The sequence below is a fragment of the Lactuca virosa genome, chromosome 2, assembly GCF_052849685.1.
Source record: "Lactuca virosa cultivar CGN04683 chromosome 2, Lactuca_virosa_CGN04683_v6, whole genome shotgun sequence".
NCBI classification, from domain to species: domain Eukaryota; kingdom Viridiplantae; phylum Streptophyta; class Magnoliopsida; order Asterales; family Asteraceae; genus Lactuca; species Lactuca virosa.
The window spans coordinates 120,406,360-120,426,648 of record NC_136427.1 but is presented as its reverse complement, the minus strand read 5'-3'; the positions used below and the strand labels follow the sequence as shown (position 1 = coordinate 120,426,648).

The 20,289-nt window shown below is 35.5% G+C and overlaps 1 protein-coding gene across 3 annotated transcripts; it reads right to left on the bottom strand.

The window, feature by feature from the left end:
- Nucleotides 1-1,582: 1,582 nt before the first annotated feature.
- Nucleotides 1,583-15,182, bottom strand: LOC145159414 (protein CHROMATIN REMODELING 5-like). 3 transcript variants are annotated; one of them, XM_079078399.1, is made up of 33 exons: nt 14,943-15,182; nt 14,479-14,621; nt 14,190-14,333; nt 13,539-14,120; nt 13,360-13,424; nt 12,837-13,274; nt 12,522-12,746; nt 12,348-12,431; nt 11,277-11,336; nt 11,094-11,188; nt 10,484-10,535; nt 10,315-10,381; nt 9,816-9,909; nt 9,642-9,729; nt 9,427-9,561; nt 8,676-8,867; nt 8,527-8,594; nt 8,336-8,429; nt 8,107-8,231; nt 7,959-8,022; nt 7,411-7,623; nt 7,076-7,318; nt 6,801-6,911; nt 6,209-6,295; nt 5,940-6,122; nt 5,771-5,851; nt 5,446-5,691; nt 4,377-4,532; nt 4,025-4,202; nt 3,420-3,601; nt 2,857-3,225; nt 2,515-2,608; nt 1,583-2,441 (listed from the first exon to the last, which is right to left on the bottom strand). In XM_079078399.1, the coding sequence occupies exons 4-33, from the start codon at nt 14,011-14,013 to the stop codon at nt 2,032-2,034; spliced, it is 4,974 nt and encodes a 1,657-aa protein (XP_078934525.1). In that variant the 5' UTR covers nt 14,014-14,120; nt 14,190-14,333; nt 14,479-14,621; nt 14,943-15,182; the 3' UTR covers nt 1,583-2,031. The 3 variants fall into 3 exon arrangements, with proteins under 3 accessions (XP_078934525.1, XP_078934523.1, XP_078934524.1); XM_079078397.1 differs by having other exon boundaries at nt 13,360-13,427; nt 14,943-15,181; XM_079078398.1 differs by having other exon boundaries at nt 13,360-13,427; nt 13,539-14,114; nt 14,943-15,181.
- Nucleotides 15,183-20,289: the final 5,107 nt, after the last annotated feature.

Sequence of the window (20,289 nt, the reverse complement as noted above, 5' to 3'; positions counted from 1 at the left end):
AAAAATATTTAAAACCTTCCTTACTTTGAATCCTATAAGGACCCTACACATCACGATGAATTAATCCCCTAACCTCACTAGACTTGTGATCACTTAAAGGAAAAGGATCACGAGTCTGTTTTGCCTTGTGACAAATTTAACAAGGTGAGATAATTTCATTTTCTAAACAAAGAGAGCATGTTAAAACAGAATGCACTTGATCAGAAGGATGTCATAAAGGACTATGCCAAGTATATTTAGAAACAGAACAAGTTGCATTAGAAGCATTAACATCTAGCTTACCATTATCATATTTATTAAAAAGAAATACCCCCCCCCCCCCCCCCCCACCACAGTACCAGCCCCCCACAGTCATTTTCATATGCAAAAATTCTGAATATAACATTTATTTTCATCAAATCCAACAAAAAGTTTACTATCACGGGCGAGCTTATGAATAGACAAGAGATTTACTTTGAACTAAGTAACAACTAACACATCAAAAACTGTAGAATCTGACAATCTAAGATTTCAAGTTTTAGTTATGTGGGCAGTAGACCCATTTGGGTGGTCAACTTGAAGGGCCAAATCAAATATGTCAACAACCTTTTCTGAAAAATGTTTTAGACCAAGTCATATATATGCTCCCGCGTCAACAACTGATTCTAAGCTTAAAAGAATAAGGAAATGAACAAATACCTACCAAGTTAGCAGCAATATCACACTAAGGTTTGTAACCAATAAGGTTTATGATCCTTTGATACTGATCCTCAGTGAAGTGACGAGATGAAGGCTCGTTTTTGAATTTTTTCAGTTGAGGAAACATCAGAAACACAATTGTTACTTGTCAGGAAAGATTTTTTTTTCCTTGAAATTCAGACTTACTTTTAAAAAAAAATGTAGAACCAACACCACAATGCTTGCATATCAAATTTGGATTTGTAACATTACGGTTTTTTTGAATCAAGCTTACTAAGAAAAGCACTGGACTGAATATTGGAAGTAGCAGAAAGAGGAACTACTACTCTATTAGACTATTCCCTGAAAAAGCAGTGGACACTGGTTAAAGGTTCATTCATGAGAATATGGCTTCTTAAGTAAGCATAAGTTAAAAACAGCATGAGTTTAATAAGCTGAGAATGAATACCAAATTGGCTAGAAAAGAATGAATACCGAATAGGCTACACAGTAGGCAATTTAACAAGTTGATCAAATTGCCTCCATAAAGCACTAAGTTAATGATATTAAACAGATACAGAAAACATTTTGAGTAAGAGATTTAATTTGTTGATACAGGTTGAATGTACTTTCTTTTCTTGTATTATAAAATTGTATTTTGAAAAAATGTAGCCAATAATAGCAATATCATCAATATATAAAACAATTTTCACATCTATAATGTAATATTCAACAATACAATAGCTTAATTAGGAAAAAACTGAAAGTGTGAGTTAATAAAAAAAGTGAGTATCTATAACACATAAATAATAAATAAAAATTGTAACAATGCTAGTAAAAAGGGTAATAATCCAGTGCATGTCAGATTTATGGATTGTAACCTCCTGCAACTGCACGCATACTATAAAAGTAAAAGCTAGTCACATCAAAAAGAGACTGATAATTGGTTAACCAAAAACCAGATGCGGATAGTATACAATTTGAATTTGGGAGATACATAAAATTGTTGCTATTATATCTCAAAATGGAGCTACCAAATCTGTTAAGCGTAAAGTGAACTACCGACTGCCACTATATATAAGAGAAAGAGAGATACGAACCAAGGCAAAAAAATAAAAAAGCAAAAACTTTATGGTTGCACTTGCATGATTCCGTTTACTTTTCCCTTTCGGTTAACCACCACCACCACCACCACCTTTTTATTGCTTGTGGACAGGACAGGACAGGCTTCCGAAAATAATATTTGTAAAAAAAACCACAAAAAGGTTTGCAACCAGGGTAGGGTAGGGTAGGGTAGGGTAGGGTGAAACCAATAATAACCTCTCCCTCCCTAAAACAGGCGTAAACTGTAAAATATATATGTATATAACTCACTCACGTGAAGCCTCCTTGTCTTTGACCAAAAGCAGGTGGGCGGACGGGTCGAGTGTCGGATGGGGCTGCCCCAAGGATTCCAATACTTGGATCGGGTAAACGGGTCCCGGTCCCGTTAGGGAAGGGGGGTCTTTGGAAATGGGTGTGGGTGTGGGTGTTTGGGTCGGATTCGGCCCGTCTTCTTCTTTTCCATGCTTCGAATTTTGCAGTGTCGAGGCCTTTGTGAACTAATGTGGATGTGGATGAATCGTTTCTGAAACCTCCTCGTCCTCCTCCATTGATTTGGGAAGGGCCCACTCCTACTGCTGCCGAGTCTTTTTCTTGTTTTAGTTTGGAATAGATTTGTTGAAGTTTGGCACCCGATAGGTTTGAGAAGGTTGACACGTAGTTCCATAGACGTGTTGTCATCTCTGATTTCATTATTCAACAAAATATTATGATAAATAAATAAATAAATAACAATAGGAAATAAGTTTGGCATACTTTCTTGTTTATATGGATCCTCCTCATGGTCAATAACAATTTGATCAATTTTTCGCCCGAGAAGCTGCAAATAATTTCTAATTCTCGAAAGAACCTGAACACAAAGTAAAAAAAGAAAAAAGGTATTGAAACAGCACAGCTACTACAAACAACCTTTTTCCTTAAAAGGTATTAATTATGTCATGTGGTTGCAAAATTCATTCAATCATAACTAACACTGTTGTTATCCTTCTCCTTCATAGTGAAAGTGAAAGTTGTTTCTATTCGGATAATATTGCTAGCTATAATTAAGTGAATTTTTCTAACAAACAAATGAAATGAAGGAAAGAAAAAGGAATGTACCTTTTCCTTGGGAAGATCTGCACTGGTGGTTTGTAGGCGATGAAGACGCTCAAGTGTCTTTTTCTCTTCAGTCAAGACATCTTCACACCATTCCATCCATTTAACTTCTTTGAACTGTTCATACACTTCTTCCGTGTCTGACATCTCACCTTCCTCTTTAACTAAAGCCTCGGTTTTCTTGCCAGTGCCACGTGTCATTTTGATTTTATTTTTTGGGAGTTTTGTTTCAGGAGACCCTGAGCCTGGTTTCCACTGTTTGCCTCTAGTGCGAGAAGTCGGGTTGCTTACTGGAAATTGATCTTTTTGCTTTTTAGTGCCCTTTCGACCCCCTTTGCTCCCAGAGGCCTTGCCACCAACAGCCACAAGTTCCTTAAACAAACAAAAATCACTCATATCAATCAACAGAAAGTTGCATTATTTATTCAGAATTAAGGAAGGATATACAACTGTGGTAGAAGCTACAACATGAAAGTGAATGATTAATAACAAAAAGCCAAAGCAAGCATAAAAAATTAAGAGTGAAATCAAGCAAGTAAGTATATGGGGCAAGAGAAGATACATACCATTTCAAGAAGTTGAGAAGCTCTTTCTTTTAATTGGGGAGCTCGTGGTAGGAAAGTTTCATGGTGTTGAAGTTCCACAGGAGCAATCTTCTTCAAGAGGCCAAGCTTTTCATCCAGCCGTATCTTTTCCCAGTTCCCAAATCCATGATAGTGGATCCCTAGTAGTAGTCTTGCATCATCCTCTGAAAATAATCAAAATTGTAACTGTAATTCACCCACAACCATTTACCTACCTAGTGTTATGGTATTACTATTGTTGGAATCGGAATCGAAAGGAATGGAATGAAAATAAGTTGTTTGTTTTTTTGTTAGCTCTCATTCCTCCACACAGGAAACAGAATGAAAAAATGCAATGTAAATGATAAACCTAGCTTTTTTCTTTAAACTTCATGACTTAATTTCTTCACGCAAAGAACTAGAAAATATATCTTTTATTACAATCTCAATCTCTTGTATGTAAAAAAAAAAATCATTGATTATAAGTAATTACTTAAGAGTAGAGTAGAGTTAAAAGTTTACATTGTGATTACATATAATGTTTAAAAAATCATATAAAAGTTCCAAAAAGAAGAGAAAGAAAAGAAGAAAGTAAAAGAGAAACTTACTCTGGTTCCAGCCACAACCTTTAGACCAAGTTGCAGGTTTGAGGTACATCAAAGCCTGAAACTGTGAGATTGGATCATTGTAGCGGTTTACTCGTTTTGCAAGGAGTTGAAGTTCTTCCACTCGGCTCAATACATCATCAGCCTTCACAGGAACACCAAAAAAGTCCAACAATGGCCCCTGATTAAACATCAAAATTCATTTTTAGGTTAGTTAACCACAATCCCTGCAAACCATGTTATGTTGCCTTTCAACAACCTAGCTTTGTAGAGCTATCTTCAATTCAATTTATGTCTTTGGCATAGACAAGAGAGAGAGAGAGAGAGAGAGAGAGAGAGAGAGAGAGAGATTTACCTTTGGGTCCATACTTCCTCCTTTAACTGCTTCTCTGCAACCATCTACTAAAGCATCAAAAAGCTCAACCTGTGCATCTACTGGAGCAGCTTCAACAGACCCACCAACCTCTGCAGCTATTAAGCTGATTTGGCTATCGTTTCCAAACTTTTTCACCTGATCAATCATTTTTGTTAGGATACAAACTCATCTTCAAAGGCTGGCAACAACTACCAACCTACTTTCATTTATTTCTTTCCATTACACCACTTTTTCTTATAAAGACATTCAATTTTTTACTTATTTGAATTTTTCAAGCTACAATGTATGATCAACGTATGCTTGCATATAACCTAATTATACTGAAACTATTGGTAACTGTGAATATACAACACAAATAAGGTAAAATGCAAATTAGATATAGTAGTCCACATAACCAAAGGACATTTTTTATGAAAATCTATTTCGAGGAATAAACAACACTCACACAAAAAAAAAATGTTATCATATACTAAGATTAAAAGCTTGTAATCTTTCAAAAAAAAAAAAGATTAAAAGCTTGTAAACGCAGTCGATGAAATAATTTTTAAGATATGATCATAAATCTATACAAATGTTATTATAACAAAATTCAGAGTCAGTTTTTTTTACATTAATAATAAATTAATTAATTAATAATAATCTCAGAATACAAGCCAATGTCTTCACTGTTCAGCATAGAATCAAATCAATATACTGTCGCAAGTGAGTCCATCCGAACATTATATTCAAGAATCAATGTACCTTTCATAAGCTCCATTTTACAATCATACAAGATTTTAATAACTTTGCATAGGAATAGAAATATGCCTCTACCCTTGTTCATATAGGATTAAAAGGATATAAAATGCAAGAAAGAATGTAACCAAAGGGTGCTAATTTAGAGAAAAATCATGGAAGGGAAGTTAGACCCTTGTCATTTTCAGCATTTAAAAAGGACTCCTGTTTCCTTCTATTCCCATTTATAAATATATATATATATATATATATATATATATATATATATATATATATATATATATATGTAAATTATAAAGAGAGGGAGACTCACTGCACGAAAAAAACGTGTAGCATCTCTCTTTGGTAAGCTCCCATATGACCAGCCTCTGACTTGAGCAGAAGCTCCCTCAAGTGCAGGTGGTTGGTAAGTAGAATAATCAGCAGCAGCCTTTCGGCGTTTTATTCCTCGCTCTTGTAATTCAACACCCTTCTTTTTCCTTTTGTTATTATTTCTCTCAGATGGGGTCGCCTCAGCATAACTCTTGCTGTTCCTTGCAGCTCGAGGAGCTAAGGCTTCCTACATTAATTTAAATAAATAAATAGTAAATACACATTCTCAAAATAATATATATAATATGTACAAGTACAACACCCACCTCAGCCTGTGAGATGGCATCAGGTTTTATCCAGCGACTCCAAAAACTTCCATCATCTTCAGCAGAGCAGAAATTTGCAACCTGCCAAATCAAATGAGGAATATTATTATTGTAATGTTATCACATGATATAACCCTGGAAAGAAGAGAAATTTTATGATATTTCTTGCCTTAAATGCACTCAGTAATTCATGTCCTGCCTCGTCTTCAGCACCTTTCTGTTCAACCTTCTCTGCTCTTTCAAGAATCTCATCAATATCCATGCTTAGAAGCCGCTTTTTGCTTTCTTCCTCATTTTTATCTTCTTTAAACAGTTCCTCCGCTCCAAATCTTAAAATAGCTGATAACTCATTCTGGAACCATAACACCAACATCAACATGTGTGTGACTCCTTAAAATTCATTCATATACATACATATACTTGTGATCAATACAATACCTTGTCAAATGCACTCCCTTTTTTCGCTTCTTTCTTCTCCAATCTTCCCTCGGCATTTAGTTTCTGAATAACCAAATGGTCAAGTACCTGAAAAGAACAAATCCAAACATAAGAAAAAGAAGCATATTTGTGCTGGTATTCAAAGAAGAAAGCAAAAGTGCATGTTGATACTTGAACCTTGTTCAAGGAAAGGCTAAATGAAACCTACTTTCGATTACTTGTTTATTATAGCATCCTACTTTCATTTCTTTCTATTACACCTTTGTACTTCTAATTCTTTTCAGACTAAGGAACCCTACTTTCAAAAATCTACCCAATTATACCATTTTCTTTCAGTTTTTTCTCTTATTATGACATTACTTTAAAAAATCTGTCTGCTGAAACTGCTTTGTATTTGGATCACCATGACCATGTTATATAGCTGGGTATATCTTTCAAAAAACAATGTTGTAATATAATGCTATATATTTACAGTTCAGATTATCGAATTAATGCTATATATTTACAGTTCAGATTATCGAATTAATGTATCAATCTAGACTAAGTAAGAGATTATGCAAATTGGTAGTTAAAAGAGCATAACCATACATACCATCTTCTTTTTTGCACGCTCCAAGATGTCTTCCTCAACACTCTTGCTTGTCACGAACCTATAGATATTAACAACCTCCTGTTGTCCGATTCTATGGGCTCTGCTCATTGCCTACATACACAAGATTAATAAGATGAGGGAAATCTTCAAAATCAGTAAAAAAGAAGCATATAAGACGTGAAGGAAGCATATATAGATAAGAGTAAAAAGAAGCATATAGTTAATTCAAAATGAGTACAAAGAAGAGAAAATGTTTGAAATAAGGAAAAAGATACCTGGAGATCATTTTGAGGATTCCAGTCAGAGTCAAAAATGATCACTGTGTCTGCTGTTGCAAGGTTGATACCTAAACCACCAGCACGAGTAGAAAGAAGGAAGCAGAAATCATCACTGCCAGGCGCATTAAAATGCTCCATGGCTTGATGCCGGACCTCAGCCTTTGTACTTCCATCAAGTCTCTGATACTTGAACCCCTTAATTGATAGGTATTCCGCTAGAATATCCAACATCTTAACCATCTGCAATGCATTAAAAAAAACAAGGAAGGAAGGAATAACCAAGTGTTGATGTTGGGCAAAATCATTTTATTTTACTATTTATTACAACATACTTGTGAAAATATTAGAACCCGGTGATGTGTCTCATGAAGTCTGTCAAGAAGCTTGTCAAGGATAACTAGCTTTCCACTGCTAAGAATTACCCGCTCCAGTTTACTGCTACCACTAATAGCAGAGTCTCCACCATAGCCATGGTCCGCGCTTTCGAACAGGAATGGATGATTACAGCATTTCTTCAACTCCACCACAATGTTCAAAAGGGAAACCTCAACATTTGCAACAGATGAGACCCAAGTCAATATTTATTTAACTATATGTGTATGTCTAAAAAAATAACAGAATATAAATAAGTTTTTTTACGTTCCAACAACACCGATAACCACCAATTATATTATAAAGAAAACTAAAAAGTTGTATTTTAACAGCATGTATGCAGTAGTGAAGTGATTTCTCAAAAATTATAAAAAGTATTAGGCATTAGCACAGAAATTATTTCAAAAACGAATTTAACATCAACATGTTTCTCTAAAAACATAAAAACTAACACAGGCAATAAACATCTACAACGAACTTAATATTTTTTATTCATGTAAATACTAACCTGATTTCCACGTACACCTTTGTTGAGGTCATGAAAGTTGCGTTCAAGAATCCATTTGTAATACCTGACAAATAAATTATAAAGCAGTCAGTCAGTTAAGTGGCAAGATCTTCAGAATCCATGGGTAGAAATGGAATAAGAATATTACTGTTTTTGTAGAGGGGACATCTCAACCCGGAGAACACGCTCAATCTTTGGGGGCAACGACTTCTCCACATCCTTTATAACTCTTCGCAGAATGTGGGGCCGCAACTCCATATGAAGATTCGCAAGCTATATATGTATACAAATTATTAAGTATAAATAAAATAATGTAACATTACCCTAACCCTAAATGCAACAGGAAAGGATGTATGTATAAGTATGATAATTCGCACCTCAATCTCATTGAATGAGCTGAGGTTCTTGTAGTTCTGAACGAATTCATCCTTGCTATTGAATTTATCAGAGTCCAGAAAGTGAAGCAACGCCCTGCCATAATACAAAAGTATTTATTTCATACTGATTGAAAGATAAAGTTGAGAAAACAACTGGCACTCCAATAAAAGATAGATAAAAATTACCATACCATAGTTCTTCAACACTGTTTTGCAAGGGAGTCCCAGTAATAAGAAGCTTGTTTTTCGTGCTGAATTCCTGTGAGTGAAACAAGTAACCAACTAAGAATCAAGCAAAACAAAGACAGAGACAGAGACAGAGAATTGTGAATTTTTGTACCTTGAGTGATGTATATAATGAAGCTTCGCTGTTTTTTAATCTATGTGCTTCATCAACCATAAGATAGTTCCACTTAATTGTTGATAGAACCATCTTGTCCTTTAGTAAAACTTCGTAGGTAGTCAGTAGGGCATCAAACTTGGTAGTTCCACCAGTGTTCATATCAGAGAAAAACTCATACTGCTGACAAACCTATTATAATCACATGCATGAAAAAGGAATTCATTTCAAATAATCTGAGGCTGAGCTACAAGAAATTGCAACCAACGTACTTCCATTGATTTGTTTGTCATAGCATTAGCATCCCTACTTCCATTTCTTCCTATTACAGCATTGTCTTACCAAATTGTCATCCAAATTCAAAGCAATTTTATCTCACTGCTATAGATGGGATGGGTAGGTTTTTCAAAGTACAATGCTATAAATGGGTAGATTTTTTAAAGTACAGCCAGCACCTTAATAAAAGAAATGAAAGTATAATTCTGGTAATAGAAAGAAATGGAAGTAGGATGCTATAATGCATAAATAGATGAAACCACATTCATTGAATTTACCCCTAATACTAAACTAACATAAATAAAAGGCTGAAATATCACATCAGTCACACATTGTTAATAAGTAGTCAGCTGGCTACCCCTTGCTAATGCTATGCAACAGAAATGAATTTCATACATTTGGCAACAATGGAATCGTGGATTCCAATTATGGAAAAAGTTTGTATGGAAGAAACACAAAAAAATAACTAACATACCTCTCGGCTAGCACGAGTCCCAACATATACGATCACGTTCATATCAGGAAGCCACTTTCTGAATTCTTTAGCCCAATTTGACAATGTTGATAAAGGAACAACAACAAGAAACGGCCCATGAATTTGTTGTGAGTTCTGTCAAAAACACTATTTTTAATCGCTTTGTGAAGCAAATTGGCAGAAACTAAATATATCATATGAATACCATACGGTACCTGGAGAAAACCAAGCATAGAAACAGACTGAACCGTTTTCCCAAGACCCATTTCATCAGCTAATATCACATTTGTATCGTTTCTCCAACTGCACTGTGAATATTGTTAATAAGTACAGCTTTAAATAAAACAATTACCTAACCCAGCCCTAATGGAGGTATCTGTATCACATACCTATTAACAAGAAAATTCAACCCCTCAAGTTGATAATCTCTCAGTTTCCCGCCTTTTAACCAATCCGGCTGTTCATCAAGTTTTCTCAAACTTGCTATAAGAATAAAAGCAATAATTTAAATATAAAAAAAATAATAAATAACCGACTTAATGTTTGATAGGTAACAAACAAGAACCACTAATACCCACGAGACTGAAATTATGAATATCGGTATCCTTCTAGGGTTAGTTTATTTGTATATGTTACAAAAGGTTATTTTTTAAAATGTCTATTTAAGTTGCCAAGGAAAAGTTATCGACAGTTTTTTCATTTATTTGCTTTCATTCAGACATAACAAGGTTCACAGCAAACTTACAAATACTTGTTATCCTCTTAAATCTAATGTTAGACTGTGTTCTTGATTTAGAAATGGTAGTATATTTTGTCCAAGGAAACCAATTCTTAGATTGTTGTTATAATATGATCAGTAATAAAAACTGCATCTTGAAACAAACATACCTTTACTCTTTCTTCGTTGAAAATCTACCATTTTTCCATGTGCAGCTGCAAGGGCAGCTTCTCGAGCCTGCATCCAAATTCACAAATCAAAAACCAATAAAGGAATAAAAACTAAGGATACCCAAATAATCCTTCTTCAACTCAAAACACATTAAGACTAGAACATTACCTTGTATTCATCAATTGCTGCTTGTGCGAAAGCAATATCATCAATCTTCTCCCTGAAAATATCAAAATTAAATACAAGCATGTGCCGCTGTGTCTCATTTTCATTGGTTAGGGAAAAAATTAACACACGGGAACCTACTTTTTCAGTGTCTATAAACAAATCATACTAAAATCAAATAACGATACGCACCACAAAATATTTCAAACTAACCAAACCACCAGTTATCAGTTACAGCATATCAGCTAGACCAAAATCAAAAAATAAAACTACTCTTGTAACAATGATATGGCAGAATACGAGATTGAGTCCAGAAGATCCCAAAAAAGAGCACTTTAGAATAAAAGTCAATATACAAAATTTTGTATACATTATTACATACAAGGTAAAATGAGTTTATACTCCCTCTATTCCTGTGTGTCCACCTCAGTGTGAGTAAAAGTAGACTGCTAATAGAAACAAACATAAATAGGAATTATTGATTACTACTAGGCCATGGTACTTGATTCAGCAAAAAATACGAATAAAATAATTATACACAGTGCCACCTACCAACACTTGAGAGAGATAAAAAATCAAGATTCATACATACAAGTTAACTGTGTCCACATACCATGTTGCTTCAGCATAGGAGAGTCCTTGCCACTTAATCAAATACTCTGGCACTTCCGAACTTTTGCCGATTCTATCAGCAATTATTCTCTCAACCTAATTGGTGCAATTCAAATAAAACATATTACATAGAGCAGTGTGAAAGGAGAATAAGGAATGACCCAAATTGCATAAGCTATAAAACCTGACAATTCTGCTTGATAAGATCCAGATCCATCTCCTTGCTCACATCAATGACCTCGATCTAACCAAAAAAGGATACAAAATAAGTAAAATCAGGTCACTTTGGAAAAAAAATGACAAGGCTATAAGTTCTTGATAGCAAAAAGTAAATAATATAAGTGATGTTTTACACGAACGGAAGCAAAATATCATGTTGCAAACCAATATGCAGGGTTGTCAGTTGTGAAAGAAAGAATAAATAATTTTGGTTTGATGAAGTTCATAAAGAACATAGAACTAGGAATAGGATCATCAAATCATAAATCAAGTCAAATGCAAGAAATAGCAATGTACTTTGATTGATTTGTTTGTTATAGCATCCTACTTTAATTTATTCCAATTATAGCATTGTACTTTGAATGCTTAATTCTTGATTTAACTCTCCCACTATATTAGCCAATAACTAAAACCGAGTCTTGTCATTTCCATTGTCCAAAATAAATGTTATTTCCTTCTCACATGTCAAAAAGTGTCACTGCCTTCTACAATGATGTCTTTGTAAATTGCAATGGAAATAATGACTTTAACATGTCAATTAATAGGCTAAACACTCCTCAATATGCATAACTTCCATGGGGAAACATGTTCATACTTCATACACTACGACATAGAGAACAGTTTAAAAAAATTGAATAAGGTCAAAGCCACTTATTTTAGAGATCCTTGATATAGCTACTAAGCCTTGTTCTGCTTCATTCATATCAAAATCTTCACCCCTAGAACAAAGTGACAGAGCTAAATAAACGCTATGAGGCATAAAAGAGTGTCTTTATAGCTTACATCTGCCTTATTCAGTGGTAACACCCAAGAAACAGAACAACATAACCATAATTCAAAGTGCCATGAGTGACTACAACTTCCATGCATAAGGTATGGTGCATGTGAGGGGCAGAGGGAGTTGGAATCTAAATGAACTTTCAAAGCAAACATTAAGGCTCTGCTTCTCTAATCTCTATCAAACAAATAAAACAACCCCATTTGACTTTATTGTAGAAGAGAAGGAAAAATATTAAGAACATGAAATAACCATTACCTCCTCGCGAGATACTGTTCTCCTGTGCCTTATTTCCTCCATAATTTTCTTAGTGTAGTTTATAACCTTTTTAAAGCCACTCAGCTGAGATGACCACAAACAAACAAACAAACGAAAACAAAAATGATTAAAAAGGGAATGATAATATCATAACATTACACTAGAAATACTTACATTTTGTAGTTCAGAAAACGATTTCCATTGACAATGCAAATGTGACTGGCCTTTCCACTTGATAAAAAATTCAGTATTGTTCCAATCTGGCTCCGAGTCAAATAATTGGTTCAACAGTAAAGGCTCTGTAGATCTGTTGGTTCTTGCAGCTTCTTCTGCCATGCCCTTTGGCTGATGCCATAGCACCTTCTCAATCGAATCACCATCTTCCTCTTCCATGTCATCCTTACCTCACAAAAGGGTATACAAATTAAGCTTTAATAATAAACAACACCATATGATATGACTACTATAAGTATAATCTATTCTACACACCTTGTGGCCCTTTCTCTTGATATCATCATCATGCTCCTCACTTTCGCTTTCAACATATGATACTTTCCGTACTGATCTAGTAGAAGTTCTAACTTCATTGATCCTTCCGGAACCTTTTGTAAGAAAAGATGTGTCTTTGCGAGGATGGCTGCTTTTCCTTCTTATACTTTTGAAGTCCTCTTCTAAATCATCGTCTAAATCATCATCTGGCGATGAGTCATCTTCATCAAATGAAGCTCTCCCTCTTTTCCTCCTGCCAAAAGATGTAGATGTAGATGGTTTGGGTTCTCTACTAGACTTTGAAATACTACGCCCTCTCTTCTGCCTTTGCATACCACTTGGTTTTTTATAAAAATCATCTTCTGAAATGTCGATTTCATCCTCCTCAGAGTTATCTTCTTCATCCAAATCCTCACCATCCCAGTCATCATCATGTCCCTGAAGGATTGAAAATGTCAGTGTTTACTCCTCAAACCCAATAGATAGGCGTAAGCCAGAATAAAGTACAAGTAATAATAATAACCTTCTTCCCTCTTCCAACACTTGTGGTGACTAAGTCAGGATCAAAATCTGCATCAGCAGGGTCATCTTCTGCAGTATATTAAGAAAATGTAAGTCCATATCTTATCTTTAAGAGAAGCACACATGAATATATATATATATATATATATATATATATATCATCAAACAACATCAAGTTACCATCTTCTTCATCCTCCTCGTCATCTTCAAAATCAGCATCTTCCACGTATGCACCCCGAGATGAATCTTTTGACTTCTTTCTAGACACCAAGTTATTGGCAGAAACTCCCCGTTGTGGCATTGAATTATAACCACCTGCAGCTGCATTATTTAACAGCTTGTGATGCTTTGAATCACTTTGGTCATCTCCATCCAACTCGTAGTAATCATCAGACAGCATCTCATCCACATTTTGACCCTTATTTGCCTTATCCACATCTGACAAATCATTGCCAGATCCGTCTTCATTGTTGTAAGCAGAACTGCTTTTTGATTCCTCTGACCCATGCTTCTGATGCATGGGTTGACAGTCCTTCCAAAATGTTGACCCCCATCTCCCGGTTGTTTTCCTTGTAGTAGCATTAGAAGTTGTTAAATTCAATAAGCTATCATCATCCTCAGCTGCACCATGACCATGATACTGTCCATCTTCCATCTTTGTTGCAAACCCTTTATCCACACTCAAAGTTGTTTCCAAATCAATGCTCTCGGCTCTGTCTATAGTTCTACCATGGCTCTTGTAATTTAAATCATCGTCTGAAACTGTCCCATGAATGAATATCTCAAATATATAACAATTGCAAACAACAAAATATGGAGCAAATTACATACCAGATGCTCACAGCAAGTTTTTTCTCCATCTTCTGTTTCTTTTATTGAACTCCACAAGTTTTTTCGGAGTAATACCAAATGCTCTTTCTCTCTTACTAATAACTTTTCTACACCATCAACCCGTATAACTTCTTGAACAACACTCTGTCATGATAATGAAAACAAATTAACCATATATAGTAGACTTTATGATCCCCTTTTGGACATTTTAGTGATTAACCTTAAAAGATTATTGTATTCAAGTGCACTGTACTATGAACTAAAGCACAAAAAGAAGGGATAAACTCACATTTGGAGGAGAATCTTGTAAGTATGCTACAGAGTTTGCACACTGCCAAACACCCAAAACTTGGGAAACACTAAGAGCTTGTGTTGTATCAAAAGCCGAATCTTGGAAGTATGATATTCTTTGTGTTCTTCATATGATGGGCACTAAATGATAAATCGAAGCATCAAACACTGAGAGCGTGTGTTGTAGCAAAAGCCCAATCGCACAGTGCAATTAGTGGGAAAGAAGAGTAGAAATTGAAGCATTAAACAGCCCCTGAGGAATTTTAGCGAACAGATGGTGGGCAAAAACTAAACACACAATACTGATCAACCAATAACCTAAGCTGGAGAAACAACAATCATAAAACTAAAAAACTCGTACCCTACCAATCGATAACTTAATATCAAATCAAAACAATGAATCCATAAGAACAAAGATCGGCACATAATTAAGTTATCGAGTTATCCAAATTAGAAGATCACCTGTTTCCTTCGATGTCAATGTTAGGTTGAATAAATGGAGAGTATTTGAATTGCAATTCGAGGGAAGGAAGGCGGTCGAGGAGGTGGACGGCGCTGGAGAGGACGACGGTGGAGGAGGTGTCCGGCGAGGCTGAAGCAGCGTTGGGTGAGGTCTCGTTCAAGATGGGAGCGTCTGTGATGCCGATGGTATCAGGGCAAAGGGCAAAAACGTGAACGTTACCGAGTCAGCAATTCTTTTCTTTATGAACCGAGTTAGAGATCAAATTTACCCGCATCAAACATATTGACTAAAGAGTCGACAAAACGTCGACTAACCACTCAAATCAAAGCCCTAAGACCGGTCAGAATGCACCTCTACCGCACCAGGTTCGGTGGTGCGGTAAACACGACATCGTATGATGGAGGTGCGGTATGACCATTACTCGAGACTCCTTTGCTGCACTTAATTTCCTTATTTACCAACGGCTATTTTTCAGAAAAAAAAAACACCGAACACTTTTATATATCTTTGATTCATAATTCCAAAATGTCTTCATCGTCATCCACTTCATTCGATACGTTATAGTTGCGTCACATGCTATTCTACTATGTTTCGATTATGTTTTTTTATGTTTTTAGTTTATTATGTATTTTTTTTTAATTAATGAAGTACTTTTCTTTTATTAATTATATATAATTATATATTATTAAATTATATTTTATTTAATTAAAAAAAGAAAATTAAATAAATAAATAAAAATGTAGTATGACACCCACCAATTTTGTATGATGAGGGGAAAATGATGTGGCGCTAACGTGGTTGGTCAAAAGTGTGGTAAGGTGTGGTATGACACTCATCGGTCTAAGGTTGGTGGGTACAGGCATGGTGTTATAACTCCAAAAAAGTAACATCTCACATGCTACACCAGCTTAATTATTTTTTCCAAAAATAACTTTTTTCATTGTGTTGCAATCTCACTAAAAGTTCAATACGGTAAAAAAAATATATCTAAGTTAGCATGTTGTGAATCAAAGTATTTTTTAATTTGCATTTTGACTCTGAAATATGTTATTAGTGTGGTTGTGAAAGTGTAAAGTTTGGTTAGTCCAAACAGATACATATCTTGCATTGTATTTATACAACCAGACTCCATTAAAATAATTCATCATTTGGTTGCAATGCTTAAATATTGTCACACCCCTGAACCGGGACAGCGGAAACGTCCGGGGGCGAGTGACTTCATCTTGTAATATCATAATAATTGATCATAATTGAAACATAGCCATCCAAACATCATACATTACAGATACCAACATGCATTGTTTACAACTTTGAGTTTGTTCATGAAATTACATCCAAAATAACATAATGTATGATATTTCAAAATACAACAATTATCCAAAAATCCATAGCTGCGAAACCGGCTTACTGAGTCTCTGAGAATACAAGTCGTTTTGAAAAGCGCCAACATAGAATGTTGGTGAGTTCATAAGCATATTTGTAAGAAAACTTCGTAATAGTTTGAAAACTTCCAGAAAATCCAATATTTTCTTGTAAAAAAAATAGTTTGTGAGTCTCGTTTCAAATCATGTATAATTGCATGTGTATTCTTTGTTTAAAAATATATACAGAGTGTTTCCCAGAAAATCCTATATTTTCTGTTTTACAAAAGTTGTGGTCCTAAAACCCTAAGACCCGAGTGGTGAAGTTAGTTGCAAAATAGACGACCCGTAGTTTTGTACTTTAAATAATGAGTAGAGTGTGTGTTTTGCGTAAATGTTAAAATAATGAGAAATTAAATATCCTCCTACCTTTTGTTCCTACATATCCTCCTACCCAATTAAATGGTGACATGTGTAACATTTAATGCTCATTAAATGAAATTTAATGATATTTTAGGATATTAATATAACACATGTCATCATTTAAATGGGTAGGAAGATTGGTAGGAACAAAAGTTAAGAGGATATTTAATTTCTCTAAAATAATATTGTTATTCTCTATGTGAGTCGTTACAACCATACTAATGTGACTAAAGCGTCTGTCTTGACGTTCTTCAGTCGTCGGTTTCTAAAGATAATTGTCACCCTAGACTGGCATGTCTAGCTGTAGCGAGCAGCTCAGGTGTGTGGGTGTCAACCCCGTATAGATCTATACACAATATCCCGCTCTCCCTCCAGGAGACTCTGGTTATAACCACAGGTTTACGATATACACTAGGTAGGTACGAGTGAAGGAGTGTCTCATAAGAGCCTTAACGGAAATTTACGCGAATATTGCATTCCATTATTTAACGTTATAAATAATGTTACTAGTGTATATTTTCGACTACAAAATTATAACACGCAATAATTCCTTTCGGAATTTATACAGTTTACTAGGAGTGTTTAAAAATAGCCCATGTTTACTTTTGTTGTCAAAAATAACCCATTTTTATTATTGTTGTCAAAAATAGCCCATTTTTACCATAATTGTCAAAAATAGCCCATTTTTACTACTGTTGTCAAAAATAGCCCATTTTTACCATAATTGTCAAAACTAGCCCATTTTTACCATTATGGTCGAAAATAGCCCCTTTTGAGTGAAACTTCCATATTTTTCCATTTTTCAAGTTTTCATGACAAAAAATTGCTTTAACATTTTCTTGGACATATTTTTGTGATCTTTAACACAAATCAATAAAATCATTTCTTTTCACTTAGTAACTTGTTTCCATATTTGACAAACACCAAGATAAGTGAGAACATATCAAGATAACTAAGCTCCAACAATTTGAGACTTAGCAAAATCTCGAGTTCTTGGAGTGTAAGCATGAAATATCAACATTTCATCACACATAAACATACATACACACAAATACATGCAAATATACAAAGATCTTCACAAGACTAGACTTGTATCCTCCCCCAAAAGAAAGAAAACTCGAAAATAAGGGGTATGAAGTTAACCTTGGGGGCTTTTTCGAGTTGTAGAGGAGAATGAAGAAGGTTTTCGGCCCTAGCTTGCTTCCTTGAGAAGATTTTCGAGTGAAAGGTGGTTCTACGAAGCATTGACACGAAAATGGAGTTGTTAGAGGAATAATCTTAGTATAATTTGTAAATAAAACATCTTAAGTTTGATAGGAACTTACCAAGTGTATAATGCTTGAAGAAAACTTCTTGAAACACACTACACACTCACGAATTTTCTTGGAGAAAAGAGGGAGAGAACACTTGAAGATTAGAGAGGAAAATGAGTGGAAAATGAAGATGGAAATGAATTGTGGAGTGATATATCCTTGATGCTTTTCACTTATTGTGTCTTATCAACAACGTGAGCTAAGAAGGCGCAGTAATCTTTGCGAAGATACTTCTGAGCCTTGACGCAAGAAATGATTTGGAGATTTGCACCAGATTTGTCACCATAGATAACAAGAGATTCATTACTTGGCAGATTAAGACGAATAGCTTTCTCATAACACAGGATATCAGCACGGTGAAGACTTAACCAATCCATGCCGATTATGATGTCAAAACTTTTAATTGAGACCGGCATAAGGTCAATTTGGAACGAATGGTTATTTAGAGTAAGTGTGCATCCTATGTATATGTCATTGGTATTCTCGGTTTTTCCGTTGTCCATCTCAACGGTGAATGTATCTTTTAGTGCTTTGGGATTTTGTTTTAGAAGATGTTTGAATTTATGGCTTACGACACTTTTCTCTGCACCGGTATCGAAAAGAATGCATGCGTAAGAATTGTCGAGAAGAAACGTACCGGTCACCACATTAGGATCCACTACTGCTTCTTCATAGCCAATCGCCAAGACTCTTCCTGTACCACCAGCGTTCTTTAACTTAGGACAATTTCTCTTGAAATGTCCTACTTCCCCACATTCATAGCAAGCTTGGCTCACTCCCGCGGCAACGACTTGAGAAATGGGTTGTGCTGGTGCCTTGCAGAAACGGGCAGTATGCCCCTTTCTGTTACAATTCTGGCAGTGCATTTCTTTGCAAACTCCCTTATGATGGTAGCTGCACTTATTGCACTTTGGCAATGTTCCAACGTATCTACTTGGGGTTGCTGGAGTAGCAGATACAGTGGTAGGAACAGGGGTTGGAACAGCAGCAGGAACAATAGCAGTGTGTGCTGCCACTGTTTGTTGCTTTTTCGAGGGCTATTGAGACGATTTCCCTTTTCACTTTTTCCATAATTTCTTCTTACTGTTCTCTTCCTTGGGTTTCTCCGGAATGGGTACCATAAAGCCCTGACGAACTCGGTGGTCTACCAGTGTTTGTGCCAAACGCTTGGCACTGTCAAAAGTGAGAGGGTTAGCTGCTATTACATTTCCTTGTATCTGAGGAGAGAGTCCCCAGATATATCTCTCAACATTCTTGCTCTCAGTGGGAATCATCCCTGGACACAGAATAGCCAAATCACTAAACCTGGCAGTATATGCAGTAATATCGGAGTCTTTCATTGTCAGACTCCAGAGTTCTTCCTCTAGCTTTTGAATTTCGCATCAGGGACAATATTCAGCTAGCATCAGGATTTTCAGATCATCCCAGCCCATAGCATTGGCGACAGGAAGGGATAAGGATTTGACATAGCCATTCCACCAGGAAAGGGCTCTATCTTGGAAGGTACATGCTGCAAACTTTACTTTGCTTGCCTCAGGGCAAGCACAAATTTCAAATACTGATTCTGTTTTTTCGAACCAACGGGTCAGAGTAATGACACCTCCGGTGCCATCAAAAGTTTTGGGCTTTGCATTTGTAAAGTCTTTATACGAACATTCACGAGGGTGTCCTAGACTTTCCCCACGATTAGAGTTATGAGCCCCACTGCCAGCTCCACTTGTACCACTGGCATTAATTTGCGTCATGGCAGCAGCCATGGCGGCAACTACTGCTGCTTGGAAGACAGCAACATCATATTGTGGAGGTGGTGGTGGATTTGGTGGATTGTTGTTGTTCTTTCTGTTAGACTTCCTGGGAGGCATCTTTCTCTAGAATAATTTAAGAGAAAAATAATGATAAGTTTTCTATAGCAATTATGAGTCGGGTGATATTTGAACAATTATAATTTTAGTTCTAAACACATCATATCCTGACTTTCATAGTATTCTGCGATTTACAACAGGAGTTTACTAATATAAGTAAATAATCACAATGGTACTTGTGTTATCTCTTCAAATGAATATGTATAATGTAATACATACTCGGTCTATCTATAATCACTTAGTGTATAAGAATCATACATAATCAAAACTCAATAGACCATCGAATAAGTGATCCTACTCTAAGTCCACAACCAAACAAGGAACAGGAAATAAAGCTAAATCACAGATTCTAAGTCTATAAAACCTTAATTATATATAACTTTGTGT

What these genes read in the sequence shown, in the direction of transcription:
- LOC145159414 (XM_079078397.1), bottom strand. Translation starts at nt 14,013, where the DNA reads ATGGAAGATGGACAGTATCATGGTCATGGTGCAGCTGAGGATGATGAT. An exon ending in GGGTTCTAATATTTTCACAA is followed by an intron (nt 7,319 to 7,410) that starts GTATGTTGTAAT and finishes AATGCATTGCAG; the next exon opens with ATGGTTAAGATGTTGGATAT. An exon ending in ATCCTCAAAATGATCTCCAG is followed by an intron (nt 6,912 to 7,075) that starts GTATCTTTTTCC and finishes TTGTGTATGTAG; the next exon opens with GCAATGAGCAGAGCCCATAG.